The sequence below is a fragment of the Rhamphochromis sp. 'chilingali' genome, assembly GCF_963969265.1.
Source record: "Rhamphochromis sp. 'chilingali' genome assembly, chromosome: 20".
NCBI lineage: Eukaryota > Metazoa > Chordata > Actinopteri > Cichliformes > Cichlidae > Rhamphochromis > Rhamphochromis sp. 'chilingali'.
The window spans coordinates 6958876-6985200 of record NC_137947.1 but is presented as its reverse complement, the minus strand read 5'-3'; the positions used below and the strand labels follow the sequence as shown (position 1 = coordinate 6985200).

The window sequence follows — 26325 nt, the reverse complement described above, 5'->3', positions numbered from 1 at the left end:
CTGGGGGGGAACCCAGGGGAAAACACGCCGATGCTGACACAGACATTGCTTTCCTTGATGATAATATCATCCGCCTTTGTGTTTTGCAGGAGATCCTTCAACACGGCCACTCGTTTGAAGTCGAGAAAATACTCTCGGATGAAAGGTATCAAATACTAAAGGTCAGTGGATGAATAACAACTCAGTCGATGGCTCGCTTTCTCCATTCTGGAGCTTTTAACTCGCTGTGAAAATGATGCGCTCTGTTGCTCCCTCTTAAGGACTCGGAGCTCTTGGAAACTTTGAATGCTTACCTCTTCTCAGAAGAACCTGTCATTTCAGAGCATGTCTCCTTGATTACATACTTACCTCGTTTCCTGCCAGCTGTTCACAAGTGTGTTTGGGGTTGGACCTAAGACAGCTGAGAAGTGGTACCGCAGAGGGCTGCGCTCATTCAGCGACGTTCTGGCGGAGCCCGGCATTCATCTCAACCGGATGCAACAAAGTGGTACATCAACATCTCACCATCCTCGCTCCGCCACTTTACAAATTATAGAGGAAAAATTTCAAGTCGAGCTCGCTTCCAAGAGAGACTCAAAGGCCTAATTGTTAAATCCCTGCGGGGGGTGGGGCTGCATGTCGTTTGGGACTTTATTTGTGCCTTTTTTTTGTTTACTCCCAAAGGATGTGAGCCTCTAGCGGTAATGTGTTTTCTCTAAAGTGAGATATGATCAGCAGGGAGTTTACTGTAAAAAAAACCACAACAGGAGAGTTTTTCTTACAAAAAAAAAACAACCTAAATCAATAAGTAGTGACTCTGAAGGGGAGGCATGGTGCAGACGTCTCACCACTCTGTCGCGCCAGAGCGGGCCATCGAATTAAGTTGGTGCTAAGATTTTTTCAACAATTTACAGCCCACGGCCACAAGAGTGGCTCTGTGAGGCTAAAAGAAAAGCAAACTGGCCAAAAGCTGAAAATTTATTTTTCATTTGTGGTAGTTATTAGTTGTTTTTGAGCCATTCTACAAAGATGCTTTTTCTGAAGGTGAGATATTTCATGCATTTATGCACAGAGGATGATTCTGAATGCGAGGACGCCCTGCTTTTGTTCGTAGCTCCAACAGCAGCTCAGATTCTTTACTTCTCCTGTGAAATACTTCATGGATTGACGCTTCGTCTTGTCTTGGTTTTCATAAAGCGCAGATGATGTGTTCTAAACAGTTTAACTTCACCTCCAGCAACTGTCGCCAGGCCGGTATTTGTGGTATACGACAGCATAAATTTTAGCATATACCCCCACCTCCCCTCAATATTTATTCTGTCCACTGGTTTGGCTCGTTTGGCTTTTGAGTGAAATTACAACCGAGAGCATGTCACACATTATTGAGATGAACAACTCTTTTATGCCACTTAAAAATCAGCAAGCACGCAGCTGGGAGACACCGCTCCATCCTGCTGCTCACTTTGCAATTTACAACAACGTTTTTTTACGGCGCACAGATGTGTGTTGTTGTGAGGATTTGCCGTGCTCTTCACACGACGAGGCCTCTCATTTATGATGAAAAAAACAGATAAAGCATCCAGGTTTTCCATGAAGGAGATAACATACACTTATTTGACCTCTAGTACTAGTAAGAGCTGTGAAATGAGCAAATTATTAGATGCTTCTGGTATTAGCGATCACACGAGGTCCCCTGGTAATTAAATATCTTGTGAATCTCCATCTTTGTGTTAGAAAGCTAGCATTTGCTAATTAACATACAGAGCGCAGGTTTGTGTGGCCTTAGATGTTTTTCAGTTCAGGTGGAGCGCTCTGTTCTCGTGTGCTTCTACGACATGCCGTGACATGAACTCGGAGCCTCCGTGCAAATTTTCTGTGAGCCGTTGTCATTAATCTCAAATTCATTGTTTATTTTTGTCGGAGGAGTTTCTGACTACGAAACGCAGATTTGATGGATGCTTCACTCACAAGTGGGAGCTGAGGTCGGCCGAGGCTGATGAGAACGTCATTAATTTCCGCGGTCATAAACCGAAGTGCTCGGCGTAAAGTTTAAAATGATGACCTGATGAAAATCGAGGGCCTGCATCAAATATAACAATCCACAGAGATGAAACCCACAAATGTGAACCTGTTTGTGGTGCTAAAGGAAAAAGTTTGCTTAGGCTTCATGCTTAAGAAACCATAAACAGACAGAATTAAAGGTGTTTGGAGTGCCTCTCTAAAAAATATAAAAGAAACAGATGTGATCAAATGTGAAAGGAATACGTGAGTGAGAAATATGAAGAAATATACCAAGACAGAAGCAGCCAGACATGCAGATAGCATCAGCTTTCGACAGTGACATATACCCCACAGTGCTCTCACATATGAAAAACAAAATACTGATATTCAGCTTTTCATTCGTCTGCATCATTTCTCTGCTTCTTCTGCTGCTTGGAGTGTAGCTGGATGGTAATTCAAAACACTGTACTGCATCGCTCGCAGGTTTCCATTCACTTTCAAACTCCGTCCCATAATGTATTGCGCTGACAGACACCTTCATCAAACTGGTCGTAATCGATCACTTGGAACACTGCGGTGTCGACTCCGTGCGGAGAAATACCGTGTGAGTTTTTGACGTGGAAAATTTGTCTGAACCCTGAACCCTCCGTCGTGCTCGACGAGTCTTGAAAAAGAGCAGAAACACGAATAACCCCATTTAATTTACTTCATTAGAAGCAGAAATATCATTAAAGGTTTTCTAATTAATTGTTGGGGGAAGCTCCATTCTTCGGTGGGGGACAAAAAAAGAAATGGATAATTAATGCTTTTCATGTAGCACAAAGACAGAGGAACATACAAATCAATGAGATACCGATTGATCCACGAATTATAATTTTTGCACCGTTTCTGCGCTCGCTGCAGTCGTTTTGTGTCTGCAGCGGTCGAACACCGGCGGCCGTCTTCTATCAGCCAGGAGAACACATCCCATTTTTACCTTACCTTTAATTCACTCTGACTCTCCAGTTCCCCGGAGCAAATGGCTATGATTGATGGCTGGCTTCCAGACTAATAACCACGTGGTCTTTTTCCCTGCAGGTTTTCTGCATTATGGAGACATCTCCAGGGCTGTCAGTAAAGCAGAGGCCCAAGCCCTGGGGAACATTATTGACGAAGCTGTCCGTGCGATCACACCGGACGCCATACTCACACTGACAGGTGGCTTTCGCAGGTACAAGACTTGTCTCCTCCTTTCAGTGTTGATATTTGAAGATGAAACACAACGGCACCTTCAGTCTTTCCTCGCCCCTCCCCATCCCCCATTATTGTTCTGTTCATATTATACACAGGGAAAGCAAAGACATTAGCAAAGCCTCAAGAGGTCTGCTTGATTCCCAGGTGGATCTTATTACTGTTATTATTATTATTATCTGATATCAGAGCATAGAAGTCACAGAGTGAGTGTCTGGGTAGAAGCGTCAGAGCCGCTGGTGTCTAATTGCATCTTGCAGTTTTCGAGAGTTCTTAGACAAAACGGATTAATTTGATATTTACCACCGCAGAATATTCCCCATCTCACGCCTTTGTTCTTGACAGTAAAACAGAACGCCAGATAGCACGGGTTACTAACGTTTTGCATTTACATTAAGATGCTAAAGTGCATTACATTTGTCAGTCTCAGAGTGCACAGTGAGTGCGCTTGTAAAGCTACCTGCTGAGTGCCACTGTTCGCTCGCAGCCGGTGCCTCCCTCCATTGGCACGTCTTTGTGGTGCTGTTTCATTTATTTATTTATTTGTTTATTTTGTTATGCGCAGTGCTTTGTGGCTCAGTAAGTGTGGAGCACTCCGCTCTGTGGTGTTGTAAAAATCCAGCCGTAACCAGTGGCGTGTGAGGTAAATAATTCAAAAGCAGTCTGGCAGTAAGGACGGGCGCTTGCCTCTCTACAGGGGTAACAGAGCTGCCGCGGCTTTGCTGATGGTCTTTAATAGTGTCTGGACTGCAAACATCACATGTTACTGGAGTTATTCCTGCTCCCTTAAAACCTTATTAAAGTTTTCCTTTTCTGCATTTGCTGTATTCTGTTTGTCAGAGTTTGGTAGAAAATTACTATACGCTAACTTTTATAACGGGGAAAAAAAGTCACTTTAGCTACAGGACCGGTATCGTGGCATTATCTCACATTTGTCAGGTGTAGCCAAAGGCTTTGCAAATTCAACACACTTTGTAATATACAACACCGATTTACATGCTGATCCTTACAGCATACTAGCTTGGCAGCAAATCTGCATGAAATCAGAGTACTTCACTATTTTATACTAGGAGGAAATATTTGCAGCACCAGATGCCGACTGCAACTCCAGAATGACACAATTGTCTAAACAAAGAGACAGCATGGTGCTTTTCCTGAAATCTGTTTCTTACCTCAAGCCGTTTAAACCACGTCCACTGTTGATTTTGATTTCTCTTGCTGTGAGCATTTTCTTTGCGCATTGCAAAAAAAAAAATTGTAAATCAACAGCCAAACCCTAAAATCATTTTGTAGGCCATACACATGTCCCTTCATGGATTTTTAGACCAGTGTTGAGACTGTAAATGAAATCTATTTTATTTGCAGTTCTTGTAGACCAGAGGTTGATACAAAGTAACCTTTAACACTCAAACTAGCAGACAAGGACGCCTTTATCAAAGAAATACCTGCTGCCTACACGAATCACACGAGTGTTTTATTAAAAATCACCTGTGAAAAATATGATATATACACTCAGTGGGCACTTTATTAGGGATGGCTTAACTTAATTTTATTAAGGAAATGGTATTATTTCTCTGCTCAAAACATACATTACATAAAAAACAAAACTATCCAAATGTACCTAGCCCTCTGATTACCCCCCCCTGTTAAATTATGAATTAATTGTGATTGACAACATTTCTTTTGGGAAAAACTGAGTCCAATTTCACTACCCAAACCCAGGCCTGATTACTGCCAGAACTGTTGAATCAAGAAATTACCTAAGTAGAAACTGTCCGACAAAGTGAAGTAGATTAAAAGATTAAAAAAAAACAAACAAAAAACCATCATGCCACTAAAGAAACAACATCACTGACATCTATCAGTCTGTAAAGGGTTACGAAGCTATTTCTCAGGCTTTGGGACTCCAGTGAACCACGATGTAAGCCTCACAAATGGAGAAAACTTGCAACAGTGGTGAACCTTCCCAGGAGTGTTGGGCTGACTAAAATTATTCCAAGAATCAGGAAGTCACAAAAGAACCCAGAACAACATCTAATGCACTGCAGACATCTCTTGCTTCAGTTAAAGCCATTGTTTATGATTCAACAAAAAGAAAGACGCTGGGTAAAATGGCATGCATGGGACATTTCCAAAGCAAAATCTTTTGGGAAAAAATTCTGTGGACTGACAAACCAAATACCTTTTGGACGTTCTGGAAGTTTTGAGTCCCTTTACATCTGGCACAAAACCAACACAGCATTTCATAAAAAGAACATCATACCAGCCGTGGTTGTAGTGTGTTTTCCTGCTTTAGGACAACTTGCTGTAATTGCTGGAGCCATAACTTCTGCTCTCTACCAGTTCATGCCCTGAAGCTCAAGCGCACTTGGGTTATGGAGCAGGACAATAATCCAAAACACACCAAAAGATGAAGGTTTTGGAGTGGCCTTGTCAAAGTCTGTACTTAAATCAGACTGATTTTTGGCATGATCTTAAACCTTCCAGGGTCGAAGAATTAAAACAATTCTGAAAAGAATAGTAGACCAAAATTCCTCCACACTGATGTGAAAGACTCATCCCCAGTTATCAAAAACACTTGATTGCCCAGGATCTTGCAACCAGGTGTCGGGTCTAGTGAGCAGCTGCTTTTTCACACAGGGCCAGGTAAGTTTGGATAACTTTTTATTTAAACAAATGAAGCCATCATTTAAAAACTGCTTTTTGTGTTCACTCGGGTTATCTTTGTCTAATATTAAATTTCGATTGATGATCTGAAGCATGTAAATGTGGCAAATATGTAAAAAACAAGAACAACCTAAGAAATCAGGAGGGGTGGGCAAATGTGTAAATGGGAAAGATTCACAAATTTCCTAAATAAGGATGTTGTGAAAATCCACAAGGAAAAAAAAAACGCTCCAATCTTCAAATTGTTAAATGACAGCTGGAATGATGTCTGATTATGTAAATAACTGCTCAGAGGGGAAATGTGGTAAGAGAGTCGAGGAAGGTGATTAGAGCATCATGGATAGTTAACTTCAAGAATGAGGGAGAGGAACAGCTCAAGATTTATGGGCCAGGAGTCTGCTGCAAAGTGTAAAGGGGCCTGCAAGAGCGCCTTTATGGCTTCAAATTCGGGGAAATGAAACACACATTTACTTCACCCCATATTTGGTGCAGACTTTGGAGAGAGAGAGAGAGCGAGATAGACCTAATTGGAATCATGCGGCGCTATAATTGAAGAACGATAACTTGTGCATTATCAGGAAGCAAGTAAGTAATTTACCTTTATCTTGTTGAAAGGCTGATTCTCCAGACATGGTTTAAACACAGTGGGAGGCAGTATGAGGTCTATTACACCAAAATAGTTCATATGCTTTCTAAGATGCCAGCAGTACCACTAATAATCCACTTACTCGTTTCACGGTGACATATTTGAAAATGTTCCCTTCTAAAGTCCTGTCAAAGCTCGATTTAATTACCTATAATTTTGAGCCTGGTGTAGAGTCTCTTATTAGCTTCATCTTTCTAGCCGATACCCCTTGTCAAAAATGGAAATGTGCATATCCTATATACCTCCTTAAATAGCTGCACCCGGCTCTGGCAAATCTTTCATCTCGGCAGAAGATGCACAAAAAGATACCACGACTCCCAAAAGTTTCACAAAATAACTCGTGTGCTGGAATAAACTCAGGCTGTCATCCACTTCAGAGAGAAACAGCGTGGCGAGGATTTGTTGATGCCACTGACATTAGCCTTATTGAAAGGACAGCTGTGGAAGGCGGGTGACAAGTCTTAAAGCGGTTTTGTTGGAGGGGAGGATTAAAAATAGATTACACTTGAAAATACAGCTTCTTCCACAACTGCATGTGAAGGCTCACGCAGTGTCAGCGGAACACTGTGTTTATTTCAGTATGAGGCAGGCAAGTCCCTACTGAGGGACATCAAATTGTCTGGAATATGACTCAAAGTGACACTGATGAGGGGGGGGGGGGGGGGCATTGGTGTCTCCTCTCAAATCCGCAAACAGCCGCCGAGTCCCACCGCACAGTTTGCCTTGAACAACAGCTGAGATAAGTATTCCTTATCGGCTTAGTTCGGGGTGTCGTGATTCTAAAACAAACCTCATTATCAGCTTGCAGGGGAGGAAAGAGCAAAACAAGCCATCTGGTCATGAAGAATAGGCCACACTTAGCTGCTTTTTCCTGTTCTCATTTCATATCTTCCTGATTATCGCCTCGCACTGCTGTGTTAGCAAGAAATGTGGATGGGAAGGCTGATAGAAGGGGAAAATGATGCATAGTCACAAACAAAGCCTGGTTGCTTTTTTGTGACCTAAGTTTTGCAGAGCTTAGCCTGCAGACGCCCGTAGCCTAACACTTCGCAGATCTGTATTATTCATGCGTGTCGTCATGTCGTCCACACAAAACTGTAAATAACCATGTGTATTTCATTGTCTTTGTGCAGTAACACTTAATAATTTAGCATTTTCCCTCACGCGATAAAAGACTAGATGGCCTAAATTCAAACCAGGTGTTTATCGACGTGCAGCTGTGCCCGAACGCCTATCAATTCTTCTGTTTTTACCCACATCTTCACATCCATCCATCCCACTGAGCAGGAGTAGGTGTCCAATGCTAAACAGGAACAGAGCTCTGAAGTTGCACTGCTAAAGGCAGAGACGAAGAAGAAGAAGGAGAACCCCTGGTATGCTGGAAGAATGTGCATGACATGCTGTCATCCGCCTTTCCGCTGACTGCTGCTGAATTATCTGCACTGACCTGACACATACTGATGCTCAAATGGGAGGGAGCTGAAAAGCGTAAATGCCGCTTCCCCTAAAATAACCTTCCCATGTTATCCCCTAACACACACACACATACACACACAGACACGGAAAACCACTATTTGACAAGATTAGGTCGTTCTTAAGCTCTGATAGGAGGTAAACCCAATTTATGCTGATGATCTCTCTCTGTCTCCTTCCCGCTTTGGTTTCTTTGCTATTCTCGGCACACATTTATGCAGTGCACTCGAGTGGGTTTTGCCGGCGCAGCAGAGGCTAACAGCGAGACTCACTTAACAACTTAAGCGCACTGTACGAGCTGGAAGTGTTGTGGAATCTCAGCTTTGCCAATTAAAGCTGAGTGTTGGGAGATTTCATAGGCAAAAGTTGCTCAGTCAGCAGATGGAAATCTGTGATGCATTCTCAAGTAGCGCTGTCCTAACAGTCAAAGAAGTGCCAACTCTTCACATCGAGGCCTATATATGTGTATGTATATACTGCAAAGTCTAAACACAAGTGTTAAAATGAATTCACTTAACAGCTTTTGATATTTAATACAAAATAAAACAGGCTCACAAGGCAAATTGAATAAGTGTTACCAAAGACGCAGCTGCAGAGTGAACCTGTAAACCAGGTGCTCGATTCTGTAAATGCCACAGGGGTACACGCTGTCTACTGCTAATGCTAACCATTAACATTATCATGCCTTCTGCAGCTCTAATGGCTGTTTTCTATTACTTCCTTGCTCCCTGAATTAGCCACAGTGACCTTTGAAGCGTTCCCGCAAGCCATTCACAGCCTCTGCACCTTTCTTCACTCTCGCTGCTGTCAAGCAGCAGCAAAGAGAGATCAAACACCGAGCCTCGTGCCTGCAGAGGCTTCTTTAGAGCTGTATCGCCCCCAACATCCATTGTCACTTTGCTTTGTTGTTTGCTGTGACACTGGTGCTTACGTATGTAGGATTTTTCGCTCGTTGTTTTTTCAAAAGCTTTTGTGTGTGCGTGTGTAGGTGTGTGTGAGTGGGTGTTGGGCAATGATTAGGGTGAAATAATGCAAGGCCTTCTGGCAGGTAGTGCCAGAGCTAAACTTGACGACGGTCGGGGGTATCTTCTGTTATTTGAGGGCACAACTTTAGCCCTGGTTTGTTTCTGTGTATTTGTGTCTACACACACAAGCTACTATAATCGCCAGAAACTCACAGTTTCTTTTCATCATTCTGTCTGACTGCTGTTTTTGAGTTATCCTGCAGCCTGTGACAGGATGCACTGTGTGAAAGGAAGGAAAACCCCTTGGACAGGTGGGCCAGTCCATCGCAGGGCGTACATTCAAACCCATCTGCAGTCATATTTACACTTCTGAGCAGCTCATCGTTTGTCTTGAAGGCTTAATTTTATTATCGTCTGGCTTGAATGCCAATGAGCACGCCAAAGTACTCTCAGAGCATCATTACTGGTAGATACACCTACGTCATTGAGAATTTTAAAGGAAACCTCAAAGCAGTGAATATGCTTCTGTGAATATGATTGTAAGCACAGATGCTGCTCGTGGTGTAAGGCACACGTGGGTGTGTCCAACTGCTTTTGTGATTGTGTTGACTGGAAGCGCCTCTGAAACCCTGGCACAGCACAGACTGATCTTAACTGGCTGGAGGATGATAAATATATTACTCGTAGGAGGAATGCATTATCAGCAGGTGGAACTGGAGTGGACCTCAGCCACAGCCACTAAATTGATCTCCTCTCAAGAGCTTCAAAGCACAGATATAAACCTCCTTTCAAGGACAGTCGTAAATTCCCATCAGTTTATGTTTTGAAAGTTAAATAATAATGGATATATATGATTAAATATTACTAAATTGATATGATGAAACCCAGTTCGAGTGGGTCACAAGCTAGCGTATATTGCTCATGCTGGTCCCGAGCCCGGATAAATGGGAGGGTTATGTCAGGAAAGGCATCTGGTGTAAAATCTGTGCCAAATCAAATGTGCAGATCTGTTCGCTGTTGCGACCCCCTGGGAAATAACGGGGCAGTCCAAAGTGCCTTCTATTAAACGGATATGATAACAATATATCAGTATTATAATGTGCATGACTGCATATGTACATTGTAAATGTAATATAACTGTAATAAGATAGCATACTCAATGCAGAAATATAGTACATAAACCAGACCGCCACATCATAAAAAACACTTACAGGTGAATAACATTGATCATCCAATTATGATGCACAGTTCTGCCGGGAAGCTATGGCTCCTGGCTTTCACTCTGATATTACTTTGACACCTATCACCTACTCATATACTAATGCAGACCAGCACTCCCCATATACATTGTGAAAAGGCTGTTAGACAGATAGAACATGTATATATAACAAAACAAAATACCCAATATATAGTACTGTCTTATATATATATATAAGTAACTAAAATTTTATGTTCTGAAAGAAGCAGAAACAGGCATAAACTTATATAATCCCACGTCTTCTTTCTGTCTGATGAATGGCAGCAATATACTTCCTACTTTTGTACACGCACTTCTTTTATCCTGTCGATTTATGTAACTAATAATATATAAGCTCTATGTGTGTTAAACTGTAGGCCTGCCGTGTGTATCAAATCAGTTTCACTCATAATGAAAATTTTTTGAAAATGTTTTTTAGCTTCAAGTATGAAAATCGGACAGTGGGTGGTCCTCAAACAGAAAACAAGCAACCGGGTTTTAGAAAGCAAAAATCAGCCAAAAAAAAGAGGGAGATGCTAATTTCTGAAGACATTAAAACTGAAATAATTCTTGAACCGAAACTTTCTTCAGCATATCTGTGGTCACCGTATGGCTTTGATAACCAAAGATATGAATTTAGTGGTTCCTAGTAATAGCCTGTTCAATAAGTTGAGACAGTTTCCTGGAGATTAGGCAGGTGATCAGAGTAACAAATGCTCTCTGATCTCTATGTCTCTGATAAGTGGGAAAATAATAAAGCCCCCTGGAAATGCCACAAGGTTGCCGTGGAAAGATGATTCCCTTCACAGGCCGGTGTCCTGTATGGCAGTTTTTTGCTAGCCAAAATTAAATTGGATTTTAATATTACAGTGAGTTATTGCTAACAAAAATCAATCAAACAAACAAAAATTAAATTATAATATAGAGATGGGAAAAATGCCAGAACTCAAGGCTTAGTCAAAGGGGAACGGTGCCACCACTGTGACAACACCCTTTGGTTAGTCTCATTGTGAAACCTCACAAAGCTTGTTTGCGGTTGATAATGCACACTTACAGTCTACTGACGTGTCAGTCGCATAGTGAAGCACACCCTGCTTAATTCTGCTTTTTGCCTCAATCCTGTTATATTTAGTAAGAATTGAAACGAGCAACTGAGACTGTAGACTCATAGTTCACAGGAGCAGGTTTCCAATACGGCTGGACTCAACCAGCAGTTCTCACTGACGTCACCCCCTGCTGGCCATTACAAAAAGTGAAAATTAGTCTATAGCTGGGAGTTAGAAAACTATATGGGACTGTATGTCTGTGAAGGTTCTCAGTCATCCAGGTCATTGTAGTCTAAGGAGCTTGGAAAGAAAAGCATCTGGACTTCTTTAAGTTGCTTGAAGATGTTTCACCTCTCATCCAAGAAGCTTCTTCAGTTCTAGGGTCAAATGGTGGAGAGTTCCAGATTTAAGTCCTATGAGAGTGACCCCCAAGAGGGACATGGACCTCAGGAAATCACATGATAGGTTGGGGCTAGGTTTCACAGTGAGTTCACTCGAAACCTTGGCTGATTGTGACCTACACCCGTTTTCACACCTTGGCTCGTGTGATTAGATGGAGGATCAATAGGGGGTCCGTGTCCCTTTTGTTGGACACTCCCTTAGGGCTTAAATCTGGGACTCAACATCATTTGACCTTAGAACTGAAGAAGCTTCTCAGATGAGATGTGAAATGTCTTCAAGTAACTTAAAGAAGTCCAGATGCTTTTCTTTCCAAGCACCTTAGACTATATGGACTGTAATTTCCAAAGAATATCTACACGCCGCATTCGCACCATCAAGCCCGGGTTTAGTACTAACTCCGAACCATGTGTATTCTGAAGAAGCCAACAACTAAATCGAAATAAAAACAGTTGCTCAAAGTGTACACAAACTGACCAGTGACGCCAGCACCCCAGTGTTTGCTTGGGTCCACATGTTTAAATTTGGTCACTCAGTCAGCCTGACAGTCCTTACTGTTTGATCAGGCTTCCCTAGTGTGGTTGGGTGTGAAAGATTTACGCGTAGTGCAACACGCTTATTTGACATTCAAAAGATTTTGATAAACAAATGTTGTGACGCTCACTTCTGTAGCAGGACGGTTTCCTCTGAGCGGGGATAAATTTCAGTAAGTCTACAATAGATTTCTGCATATTTCTCGCGTTTCCTCTGATTAGTCTGAATAACTCGCTGCTGTGCCGTGACTTAAAAGGATAGGCTTCTAATAAAAACGCTGCAGAGAAGTGTATGATAATTTACTTTTCAAGCGACAGAAAAGTAGGGTAGGAAAAAAAAAACTACATTTGCTCCTCCTGATTAAATAATGGGGATGCTTTTGCTTTTCTTGCTTCTCTGCTCAAGTGCCTATGGATCCAGTGAGCCAGACAGAAGCTTTGATATGCCTTTTGTGCACATATCTTCTGCCCATACAGCGGTTCCGTCCAGAGCTTTTTCTTCTGCCAGATAATCACTTGATAATCACTCAGTACTGCAACATCTCTTGTGCAGTTGTGCTGACAGAGTAAATGCATTGTGCAAGCCTATTCAGGGTCCATATGGGTCCGCTTTATGACACCGATCCAAGTAGAAAATGATGATTCTCATGAAAGTTAAAGCTCTGACAGCTGAGGCAACAAAAAGGGTTTTTACACTTAGCTACTGAAGGGAAAAAATTACTTGTTTGAATAATGAAAAAAAAGAGACAGTGCCATTAGCTTGGCTTGTTCTTTTAATAGCACCGCCACCCTCCCTCTTCATCAGTTAAATGCTATGACTAAAAGGTAATTCATTTTATTATTTCCAGGATACAGTGAGTGGGTAACTGTGCTATGTCTTTGTTTCCAGGGGGAAGGATTTTGGCCACGATGTAGACTTTATCGTGACCACACCACAACTGGGGAAGGAGGAGCGTCTTCTCACCAGCGTTATTGATAGACTAAAACAGCAAGTAAGTATGTTGTTTAGGTCTTTCTTAAAGCATAGTATTAGTATCCTGAATGAACACACTATAGGCTAAAGTAAATACAAAGATCCAATATTCTTGAGAGGAACAATAGACTAAACAAAGCAATGCTAATATTTTTTTTGAAACCTGTGTTTGTGGAGTGCCTGTGTGTTACATTTTTAATAAGCGGGAGTTCAGAGCAACGTTTGAACACTGCTTTGCATTTGATGTTAAATCACTGAGACTGGTTTAGGTGTCCATCTGTGTTTCTATATCCTGCATTCATAAACAATCCCTTTTTAATTAAACCCACCTTACATCCTGGGCCATGGTGGCACAGCAAGCTCGCACCACTGCACTGTGATGAGGCACATGCAAATACAGAAAACATCTTTATTGACTGCACAACGCAAGGTTGGCTTTGAGGGGGGAAAATGAGCAAATGCAAAAATTCCCAAGGAAATACATGAAGGTGCGAGCGGTAGTTCAGACTACAAGGCAAGTGTTTCCAGAGCAGCACCAAAACAGTGATAGACACAGCTGAGACAAGTGCTTGTTGTTGCTGCATGCTGAGTAATAGAGATACTGAAGCCAGCTATCTGTCGGCGGTGTGGGAAATGTGAGAATGTGGAAGGCTTTTGTTTGTTTTAACATTCTGGTGGCGTGATTCATACGTCATTGCAGACATCTGTAATTATGCTTATATTAAGTCTTAACCTAGATTGCTGAGATTATTCATAGCTCAGTTCAGGTTCTGCAGTCATGTGATTTCTAACCACATGTTATCTTGTCTGCCATGATGGAAGCGTGATGCTGTAAGGTCAAAAGAATAAGGAGCTACCCAGGCCTACAGGCTGGTCTGCAACCATCTGGCAACCACTGGTCTTGAGGGAAAAACATTTATCCCCCGTTGGTAAATTGTTGTTGGAGTTTGATGGCAGTTGCTGTGAAATCAGTTGCTAAAGCCTGAGTCATGCAGGCCTAGAGACCAATCAGTGACCTCCTGGCAACCATTAGCTGGTTAGGAAAAATGTGTATTTCCCAAGCAGTTGTCGAAAACTTCCTTGCAATTGCTATGGTTGCTAGGAGAGCTCAAACACTTGGAAACTACTCCTTCAAAGTAAAAGGTTTAGTTTTACTTTGAAGGTGAATGTTGTCTGTTTTCTGTGGCTGTATCACTTCCACTACGCTGGACAACTCTTAAGCAATGCACATATGACATCACGTGAAAAATGTCTTAAGACAAAGTCATCAGTAATAACCTGCGTTGGTATCCAAGTTACTGCATCTGAATCCCTGCTCAGGACTGACTGCTGTCATATGTTGATGCACATTTGACATCATTTTTCAGTGCGCACGGTAAAAGAACAGTACATCAGCCACCTGTTTTCCCAGCCCTAACCGATTTGTTTCAGTGATGAAATGGAACCATGTAGTTACCAAGATGTCTAGCCAAATAGCAACAAAACTAAACATCAAAGGATATCTTGCAAATCTAAAATCAGTGGATTTTATGAAACAGCAGCATCTGATGCTTTTGCAGTGAGGATGGATTGTGTCCTCCATGTTGCAATTTTTAAAACATATCTGCAAGTTTTTAAAGTTTTTAATAGTCAGGTAGTAGATGAATTATCAAAATCTGGTTTAATAAACCATATGTTTGTGGTTGATAAACCCAATGACATCACATATTGTGGGTTCTGTTTCATGCTTACATTTGTGTATCTCATCAGACTGTTTTAACTGGCAGGCCATAGCAGGCAAAGTGCTGAAAAACTCAACATGTTCGCTCATTCTCTAACACCACGTGAACATCCATCCATCCTTCTGAACATATTCAGGAATTTTTGTGCTGCTTTGGAAATAGATTTGAATTGTAATCTCTGGGTTTTGCAGCCGGTTGTATTATTTGTGTGTTGCCTATAGCATGGTTTCTCCTAATCGGTATGATGAACCCCTCAAGGCTATAACAGTGCTGAAAAAGAAGTACAGAAAACCCCCCCAAAGAGCTGTGCTTAGGGTGCACACAAACATCAGTGCACCAAACAATGCAACCATGTTCAACATAACCACAGTTGTAACCATGGAGAATAACAGTAAGAGTAACAAACAAGCTTCTCATAAGATCATATTAAGCCCACTGTTATACTGCAGCTCAATACATTGCTAAATTAAAAAAGGATGCACCACAAAATCTAGGTTGAGAATAAAATATGTTTCTTACACACCAATTTGCACATTCCTAAAATTCTGGCAACAAACCAAATTTTTGTTTATTACACTGTCCCTTAATCTTTTCAAATTTATTTATTTATTTTGTGACATAAAACATTTCAGTCTTCAGTTAAATGATGAGTAGCAGAGGGTTTGACTTTTGACCTAGGGGTGGAGCAATCTTTTTAGGTGCCAAAACTACATGTGACAGAGTGCCATCTACTGCTGAGAAGAATATCATTTTTATGCATGTTTGAATTGAAACAGAAATATATTTAAAAATTGTGCATGTTCAAAAACATCTGAAGAAGTATTTTATGTTGTTTATAGACAGATTCTGATTTAATGTATTTACTACTTAGTTTGTTGCCTGGGATGTGTAAGCAAATCATGCACTGGAAAAGCATGCAGAAAGTTGCAGGAAGTGAGGACGAGGACATTTTATGGGAGGAAAGAATTTGATTGAACAGTTAAGGTCATAAGGTCACTGCCTTGGTGAGGACAGCGAGTATGAAAGGATCCCAGAATCAGGTCTGAGGAACACTTTTTTAAAGATAACTTTAACTGAGATTATGGGTCAGTTAAAGGCTATACATATGTGATGTGTGTGGGGAAGCAATAGTATTCATGTTCATGTGTGTGTGGGAATCGGTAGTTTGGAGCAGACTTTATGAAGGTACCAGGATGCAATACTACTCCAAATGACAGATATGTGACATCCACCTCTGATTCATAAAGTTCCATACAGACTAGTTAGATACATTCAGACACATAGAAACACATACAATCACACATACAAACCTATATGTAATGCATGGTATGGCAGATAACACAGACACACAAACAGCAACACACACAGCTATTTGTGATTTATTACTTGGGAGTGGTTGTGGCTCACCTCCTTGACCAAAACCACACCCAACTAATTCATAAAATTCATACAAATCAGCTGCTGATTAAGTATCCATGTAGCAAGATACTGAACCCAAGTTGCTCCCAGCGTGTTCAGGAGAGTCTGGACGTTAGATAGAAAGTACGTAGATGTAGAAAAGGTGCTTGTATGAATATGTATGATTTAATGGAATATCTTCAAATATGGGTAAAAAAGGGCTAATTCTTGGCACCCATTTGAACATTTTCCCCTGACTTTATTCCTATGCTTGTGTGACCTACATCAATTTTGTTTGATTGGGATCTGATGGTTGTGGAGGAGTCCAGTGAACTCATTTCCATTTTTAATAAACTAGTTTGAGAGGAAATGAGCTTTCTGACCAGGGACCATTGTACCTTCATTCACTACTGCTCATAGATGACAGTAGTGGTCCTGGTTCCTTCTGCTGCTTTAACCCAACTGCTGCAAGGTTTGATTTGTTGTGCATGCAGAGATGCTCTTCTGCATAAGTGGGAATAATGAGTTACTGCTAGTTACTTGAGTTACTGTTTCCTAACTATCACCTTAGGTGTCTGGCCATTTCTCTCTGACCTCTGGCATCAACAAAGGATTTTCACCCAGAGAAATCCTGCTTGTTGGATAGGTTCCCTATTTCAGACCATTCTCTGTAAATCCTAGAGATGAAAAATCAAGGTAGATCAGCAGTTTGTAAAATAGACCATCCCATCTAACCCTATCCCTATTGTGGGCAGTGTGAACTGTTCCCTAGATCTTTCACTCATAGGGGTTTTTGAATCACTCTTTGTCTGGTCCCTCACCCAGGACCAATTTGACAAGTGAGACCGTACTAGTGGGCAAAAGCCTCCCGACAACATAGCTCCTGTGGACCCCTCCACCACCATAAGTCAAGTCACAGAGGGGACATATGCATATTCTGGTACATAATATATATATATAACTGTTGCACTATATGTTGAAAAACCTCCTGAAACCAAAAGCCAGTCTTTCACTCGCGGTCGCTGTAAGATACTGAAGTTTTCAGCATGATTCAAAACTAAATCACTTAAAGGAGTTGGTCAATTTTTCATGATTCAGAGCTGTGTCCTTGGAAACACAGCTCCCTTTTTTTGTGAAAATTAGAGAGAAAGAAGTTATTTAGTTGCCTGCAATGAAAAGAGATTTGGAAGGTGTGAGTGATTCTAGGAACAAAAAAGTACAATTTAGCAGTTACATTAAGAACTTCTTTTAGGGCTTTCAAGGACCATGGTCAGCACTGGATGCCCCATGGTGGAAAATGGAGCCTTTAATGGAAAATGGGCAAAAAAAATGAGAAGTGGCTGAGAGGGGAGAAGAAAAAGAGAGACAGAGAAACAGACAGTGACTGTGAGCAGAGTGAGGAAATATACGAACAGGAGATAAAACAGAGAGACACAATGTTAATGTCGGATTATGTTTACATAAACACAGTGATTTAATTACTGACTGTACTCAAATGACAACAATTATTTGCTGCTAATATCATGGTAATGTGACAAATATCAGTGGGTTCCAGAAGTGCTCTACTTCAACTTGTTGCATAAAAGACATTTGCAATTACATGAAACTGGGGTGTTAAGCACAACAATTGAAACAAATATCCAGGGTGTTTAAATTATAGATAGACGTATGCAGTATTACACCAACCTCCTCTAGTTTTGAAGTTTTTATTCTGTGCATGGGAGGAGGAAATCAATGAAGTAGGCCAGGTTTATTCACCGTCTACTAGTTCATTCAGTTATGGAACTGCTCAACAGATTGGATATATAGTTAGATAACTCTGAGAAACAGGAATAAAATTCAAATGTGATGGAAAACTTTTTTTTTTTCATCCATGAATAATGTCCTTGTGATTCGTGATTATTGAAGAGCAGCAGGCTTTAAAGCTGTAGTTCCTAACTTTCTCTAGTGGCCTAGTTAGAAACTGTGAAAAGTCACGGTGCCAAGAGACACATGAGATTTTTACTAACCTAACAGTCTTGAATAAAACTATTAACACAAGAAGACATTTTTAAATTCTGCGACTCACATTAATAACTTCTCCCACATCTTGCCTCACTGTGCCGATGTCACAAGGGCCAGATTATTTTAAAACACCTGATTATACGAGGCCAATAAACACAGGTGTTGTTTCTCACTGATCTAACAGATTTAACACGTGTCCTTGCGGGATCCTGAAGCTCTCTCCAGTCTGTACATATCTGAGAGTGTCACTTGTTTTCATGTTGTTTCTATCACTTTTGACTCTTCCTAAGACTGGACTTTTCCTTTTCTTGCCTCGTTTCCAAATTTATTGGGGGAAATTTACTAATTAAACCAAAGCCCTGTCCTTTTGCTGCTGCAAAGTTCTTCTTTTGGAGCCAGAATTAATTTTATTTGGGGAAGAGGGTAAAGTGGTAAGTAAGCAGTGAAAACAAGCTAGCTTGGTGTGCAAGCTTGGATTTATAAACCGATGCACGTACAGTACAAGTTTAAAACCACTTCTCATTTCTTCATATTTTGCTTCCAATGAGCCAGACTCATAATTTTTTTAAAAGTGGTGTTGAGCAATAGTTCTGATGCCTTTTCAAGTTTTTCTTTGGAACTTGGCTGCTTTATCCTTTTAGCTCGGAAAACGCAGCTAGTTTCAGCTGGAGATATGTTTTTGTGTGGTTAACTTTCAGTCATTCAATCAACTGTATACTTGTACTCAGCTGTAAACATGGTTTTAATGCTGTTTAGTTAGGCATAATAACACTGAGTCAAAGGTGACGGATTCACCTTTGGAGTCAGCCTCAAGTGGCCATTAAAGGAACTGCAGGTCTTGGCATTTCCTTAATGCTATATTCTGGTCAACCCCAGAGATTGCTGCTGGTTTGAAGCATAAAAGTCAAACATGTTATTGTTTTTTATCCCCCATCAAAAACACATATATTAAGTCTATTGAGCTGAAAATGAATGAAATCCGTGGTGTTCTGTCTTGGTTTAAAAATCATGTCGAGTACATACAGTAGTCTCATCAGTGGCTGTACATGAAGCTGAGTTAGCTGAATTGCATGTTTTGCTGCAGGTGTTTTGTCTGATACTCCCCAACAAAGAGACACTGCCCATGAAAACACCAAGAAAACATTTCCTACTAACAGGACTAAATGACATCCCAGTCATTATGCCTCCCTTCAGTGCTGCTTGCTAAAAAGTCCCTATTAGTATAATTGCAGGCAGATACCTCTCCTCTGAGCAGGGTGACACATGCAGGAGAAAAACTTGATCTGTAAAAGGCCATCATGGACAGTGTTGGTTAGACCGGTTAGATAAAAACGGGCAGCGCAAGAAAATGTGGCTGTGGAAGGACTTTTCTTTGTCAACACTGTCTTCAACCTTGCATAAATGCATAGTTGAAGAGGGTCATGAAAAAGAGATGAGTGTTTGATAAAGAGCAGAATCACGCTGCCTGTTCTAGTCTAGTCTAGTCACTGACTTCTTTTTTGACATAGCTGGGGTTTAAAAATAAACCCTTCCAAACCCTCCAACCCTCCTCCATCCCCACCTCCGCATCTCTGCACTCCTTCAGAGGTCCATCCTGACGATAATTACCTCCTACTTATTGCATGTTATCGCGCGGAGCTCTCACCACTTGCAGCCACTTAAATCCACTATAGGCAGAGGCAGCGAGGTGAAGGTGTGAAAGGATGTGCGAATGTACGGGGATAGGAGGCAGAATGGATGTGAGACGGTGAATTAGGCAGGTAAGGGCAGGTGTTAGAAAAGGCTTTAGAAAGCCAAGAAGGGACGGCGTGATAAGACCGGAAGCTTTCTTCTCAGCAGGGTGGGCAGAATGGGGATGAAGAGGGGACCGTCTGGAGGGACGAGGACACAAGAGACAGTGATTAAGTGGAGGTAGCAGAGGTTGACTCTAAGTCGTGTAACCTTGTCATCTGCAATCGAGCCCCTGGGGGCAGACATGTCTTCACTCAGGCCTAATATCATAGGCAGCCCCTGGAACCCAACCCATCCCCCCTTCATCCAGCACCCCTCCACAGCCTGAAGGGAGTTAAAAATACATCCATCTCCAAACGTCCTTGTAAAAAGGGGTTCATCATTTTTTCCCTCCCCCCCCTCATTGCCCACCCCCTTCTACTGCTGAAATTCTGAAAGCATAACTTGGGGGCAGAAGCAAGGTCAGCCACCAGCTTCTGTGGCAGACAGATGAGATTCAGCTTGGCCCCGGCTATAGCGACGAAGAGACGGAGAGGGCCATGCCTCATCCTTCGTCCATCTATCATTTCTGTCTCTAAATACTGTTTAAGCACTGCTTTGCAAAGGCTGAGGTCTGCATGCATTGCAGTCATTATGATGCCATTCAACTAAGGCTTTATTGTTCTGTGTTTGGTCAGCATGCTTGGTAATTGGAGAGTTTTCCCTGTGGCTAAATCAGTGATTCAGACAGAGCTGCCCATACGGCCGAGGTTATTCGGCAGTCACGGAGGCTTAGTCACTTTGAGATCTAAATAAAATTGGATCAGTAATGGCTCCTCCGACTGACACTGAGAGGACGCACATGCGGACAGATGAACAAACCGCTTTGCTTTCATTTCACAAATCAGTTTCTTTCATTCTGGTGAGGCCCTGTATCAAAGTCAAAGTGCATTTCAGATGGTCCTGGCTAACACGCTAATCTGCAACTTGAAGGCAGGGTTTGATGTCTCTTTTTTGCGAGTCAGAAAGAATGCAAGATGAGATCAGAGTGTGCCCGATAAGGATGCTGCTGTCTTCTGGATGCAGGTGGCTTCTGCGTCCACTCATCACACTCTCAAGAAAACACTCAACCTTCTGATCACAATTTCAAAAGTCATGTTCACTTGAACCCCCCTCCACCCAGTGCTCATAGGCAAAAGCTTTCAGGGGAAAGATTATCTCCCTGCTGTCCTCCTCTGTAATTCCCTCTGTAAACAGTTCTAGTGGAATAAGCTTACTCTCAGATGCTCGCTGACAGTACCTGCTGTGTAGGAGATGATTACAGAGCGCTATTGGGCTAAACAGCCCCCGGCGATGCTGAGACGGGGAACTTCATGACATCCTGTTTTTATGTTGGATTTGTGTGTGTCTGCGTGTCAGGCTGAAAAGGGAGAGAGTGAGAGAAATCAGTGCCGCTGTACTGTACTGCATGTGTGTAGGCAGCAGGGCCGCAAACCTCATCCGGCGAAGGGCATCCGCATTCAGGTACTTAATGGTCTGTGCAACTGTCACCATAGCTCATTAATGCTTTCTCTGAAGGCATCAGCGTGATTCAAAGCTGGAGAAAAAAATTTCTTTTTTCAGGAGGGGTCGGAATCAGTGACCTACATTTGCGGCCTCCTGAATCAGATGCGCTGCAGACGTTCTCCCACAGCTCGTCTCAAGTGTGGCTCAGGGGGATTTTAATTTCAGATTAGTCAGTATTTAAGTGCTTTTATGCTGTCATTCTGCCCTCATTATCCAAGTGAGAACTGTCACTGCCTGTAGCTAAGCTATTACTAAATGGAAAGGGAACTTTCCTGTCCGTGCCTTTTATTAGAAGGCGAGCGGTTATCTGTAATTGCACAGGGAGAGCGGTCCAGGGGTGCAGCAGCGGGTGACATCGTAGATTTCTTTTGCCTGCAGTTGCACAACACATGAGCTCACTCCTAAAGATAATTAGAGGAAAAGGGTGATTTCTTTGAGATCTGCTCCCTGGTGTGTCACCACCTAAGGTACCTCAGCGCCCTCCATCTCGGTGGCCCCCGTGGGGAGAGCTGTCCTCGTCTGATAACTCGTGCCGTTCGGCGGTCAGGCAGGATTGTTTAGTAATGGCTATCTGGGCTATGCTGACAAGGTGTTTAATGTTTCGTGATTAACCTCAGTCATCAGTTGGACAGGCAGAGTGGCTGCTCACTGCACTCTATTCCCCAATTATTGCTCTTTAAGGAGAGTGAAGCAAATTTATGGCCAGTGAGAGGAGAGTAGTATCCCAACAATTACTCTGGGTGCTGGAATTAAATTGACAATTTGTAATCTTAATCGCCTTAACACTGCTACACCCAGGGAGAAGCGAATTCGGCCAGGGCGAGGTCCCGGGAAATCAATTCATGGACTATCTGTCTTTTACCTCTCTTTCTTTCCCCTATCTACTCGTTTTTCTCCAACCCTCTTGCACTCACTCCATTTCACTCTCCTCTACTCTTATGGCTTTGTTTCTCATCAGTGATCCTCTCTCTTCAACGCACTGACATCTTACTTGGCAGAGATTTTCATTATCTAAGGAGTGGAGCCATTTACCAGAGAATGGGCTCCAGCCATCTACTATTGCTGACTGAAAGCTTGTTTCTCTATTGGGTCTTACACTCATCCATCCCCCCTTTTTTAGCACTCTCTAGGCCCATGACAAGTCTGAAAACATGCTCACACACTGGCCCGAGTTCTTTCCCTGGTATTCATAGCTTTACTGATGAAAGCCTGTGTGCACATTCACGACCACTGTTACCTTCTAGAGCTACTTTTTAGAGCTTTATTGAAACAGTTGAGACTTTCACACTAAGACTCTCAGTTTAACCAGTAGACATATTTCATTCTCTAATTATTTTATGAGTTTTAACCTGATGGATTACCACAACTCAAAGTCAGTGCTTTTTTTTGATCGTACAGTATAAATTTCAATAAATCAATGTAAATATTTAAAAGCAGGAACAAAAGACTGAAAGAAGAAGCTTTACAGGCTTGGTGATGATGCAGTGTTTTATTTCTTTTAACAATGACAACCAATTTCTCAGGATTTCGTCTAACGTCAGATTATACAGATTTAGAGTTCTGTTTCTTTTCCTTTTGAGATTTTTAAACATTTCAAATTCAAATTCAAATTCAAATTTTATTTGTCACGTACACAGTCATACACAGTACGATATGTAGTGAAATGCTTGGACAACTGCTCGTGACCTAAAGAAAACAAAAAAGGAAAAGGCTATGAATAAGATAGGAAATAAATATGAAAAATTAAAAAGGGTAAATTTAACTAGGAAGGAATAAAATATAAATTAAGGTTAAAAATGAAATAACTGTACAACACAAATTAGAATGAAGGGTAAATTTAACTGGGAGAATAAGATAAAATATATAAATTAAAGTTGAAAATAAAATAACTGTACAACAAAATACACAATATAGAACTATATAAGAATGTATGAAGAAATATAAATAAATATATACACAATAACAGCAGCATATACACAATAACAGCAGCGTGATTTAAGTAATGAAGTGAAAATAATGTCCAGAATGTCCAGTGTGTGTAAGAACTGTATGTGTGGGTCAGTACTGTGTGGTGGTGTGATCTTCCTGGCCTTGGTCCAGCACCGCCTGCTGTAGATTGAGTGCAGGTCAGGGAGCTCGGAGCGGATGGTGCGCTCAGCTGACCGCACAACCCTCTGTAGAGCTCGTCTGTCCTGCATGGTGCTGTTCCCGAACCAGGTTAAGATGTTTCCCGTCAGGATGCTCTCTATGGTGCAGGAGTAAAAGTTCCTGAGCACCTTGGAGGGCAGTTGGAAGTCTCTCAAGCGTCTGAGGTGGTAGAGACGCTGTCGGGCCTTTTTCACCACGGTGTTGATGTGACAGGACCATGACAGGTCCTGCGTGATGTGAACTCCGAGGTATTTGAAGCTGTCCACTCTCTCCACTGGGCACTCGTTGATGACGGGGGTCTGGTAGTTCCTCTCCTGCTTAGTGCTGAAGTCCACTATCAGCTCCTTTGTCTTACTGACGTTTAGAAGGAGGTTGTTCCTCTGGCACCAGTTCTCCAGATTCCTAATCTCCTTCAGGTAGGCCGTCTCGTTGTCATCAGAGATCAGGCCCACCACGACGGTGTCGTCAGCAAACTTGATGATGGTGGTGGAGCTGGTAGTGGCCACACAGTCATATGTGTACAAAGAGTACATTTGATATGTAACTATTCAGATCAACAACAAAAACAGACAATCAACATGTGATGCTAGCATCCCAATGCATCAAGAATGTGCCTTGAATGAACTTTTCCCTAAGTAGGACACTTAGAAGGTACTTGGAGAACTGACGGACAAGAACTAGTGTAGATGGGCACCTCAGGTTTTTAGGATTTGTGAGGTTTTCCCAGTTATGCCATTTATTTGTGCTAAACTGCCACTACTTAATGTAATGTTTGTAATGGAAATGAGTTATTCATTTTTAAATGTTCCAGTATTATGAGTATATTTTAAATCCACAGAAGATGTATGAAAAGGGTAATCCATGAAATTGTAACCACTGAATTCTGTTTTTGGGGCCAAATGTGTCCTTTGACTGCTATTTGACTTGGTCTAAGCCCTGTGAGACTATGCCTCAGCACAACATTTGACACTACATGATAATGTTGCTGACACCATCACAATAAATGGCGATCTTTAGTGGGTGTAAAGATCGCACTGATGTGAATCCTTTTACAGTTTCTGAACGGAAATTACACGTAACTTCTAACTCATCACGCTGGCATCAGAAGTCAGAAAATCTCAGAGGCATTTACATTTAATTTAAGGAAATTGTGAATGACTATACCAATGTTCATGGCATTCTGTCCATTAAAACCTTAAATTGGTTTGCTCAAAACCATAGAATCACTGTACTTCACACCCTTTACCAAATTGGTTTTAAATTGTCATTTCAGTCTGGTCTATTAGATTATTTAAAACAGACATATTTCCCACATAGCAGACAGGTCTGGCCCGGATCTGGTGTCAAACCGGTCCTGCTGACTGACTCCTGGCAATGTAAGTGGTATGTCATCCAGATATGGGCCAGGCCTGGCACAGATGGCGCTGTTTATGTGATGGCATGCCACATCTGGCCCGACTGTGGTTTGTTTTATGTGGCCCAGGCTCATAGAAAACAGGTCTGGCCCAGATCAAGCTGGCACTTCTGACTGACTGGTGTCATGGCAGGGTGTATGTCAACCAAATGTGGGTCAGGTCTGGCAATGATGGCACTATTTATGTTCCTAATTTTATTTTAGTTAGAAGACCCAAATGCCATGTTGCAATACTATACTGCTATGGTAGCCAACTTTCAAATGCAGGTTTGACAGGTTTGTGAGTATACACTTTATCCAAAACCTAGTGAGGGTTTACTCATGTTTAGCACTGGGTGGCTGTAGCTTATGAGTGGTTCAATCACTGGCTCCTCCCGTCTACATCTCAAGAATGTGAATGTGTATGAATGTAGTTAGGAAGCACTCAAGTTAGAGAAAGTGTGTGATTGGGTGACTGTGGCATGTTGTGTAGAGCACTTAATAATGATGAATAATCCATGAGAGTAGAAAAGCGCTATATAGGAATCAGTCCATTCACTGTCTGAACAGAGTTTCCTCATGTTACTTTTGCACTATTATGTTCTGGCACATGTTGTTATTACATGGCTTGATTAAGGTACACATTAGGCTGACATCTGGGGCCAGAGCTGAAACTGTTCTGGGCCAGCAGTGTGTCTGCAACTGGCCCGTGGCTGCACACAACTTACACATGGCCCACATCCCACAAAGAATGACGGTCCTTTGGTGGCGCAGATCTGGTTTGCCAGAGGTTACACATGGGCCAGCACAGAACCAGCAGTGTGTTTGCAACTGGCCTTTTGCTGGCCCATGTGTGGGCCACCTCTGGCAAACCAGATCTGGGCCACCAAAGGGCCGTCACTCTTTGCGGTATGTGGGCCATGTGTAAGCACATTGTGTGGGCCAGATCTGGGCCATACCAATTTTGCTATGTGGGTTAATGCTTAACATTCAATTATTACCTCTGATTTAAGTTCCAGGTAAGAATTATTTTCTTTCAATCACTGCTGTCTTGATGTGAACGTAAGCTAATCTGATGGGGCAATTTTAAATCTTTACATTGCTGGCAATAAACTGTGAAACATGAAACACAAAGGTGTACCACTTTAAGAACATAATGTGTCATGTCAGGAAATTTCAAGTGTTTTGCATGTCTTTTCATGTGGTTCTGTAAAGGTCAGTGGGATGATTCTTGCT

General features: G+C 41.9%; 1 protein-coding gene across 1 annotated transcript in view; it reads left to right on the top strand.

Moving 5' to 3' along the window:
• Positions 1-26325, top strand: part of dntt (deoxynucleotidyltransferase, terminal) — a gene marked incomplete at its 5' end in the record, with an annotated part of 106654 nt that overhangs the window by 37068 nt on the left and 43261 nt on the right. The window contains 4 exons of the mRNA XM_080868238.1: positions 90-161; positions 364-487; positions 3058-3190; positions 13066-13168. Coding sequence (XP_080724364.1) covers positions 90-161; positions 364-487; positions 3058-3190; positions 13066-13168 — 432 coding nt within the window. The remainder of the gene's footprint in view (positions 1-89; positions 162-363; positions 488-3057; positions 3191-13065; positions 13169-26325) is intronic.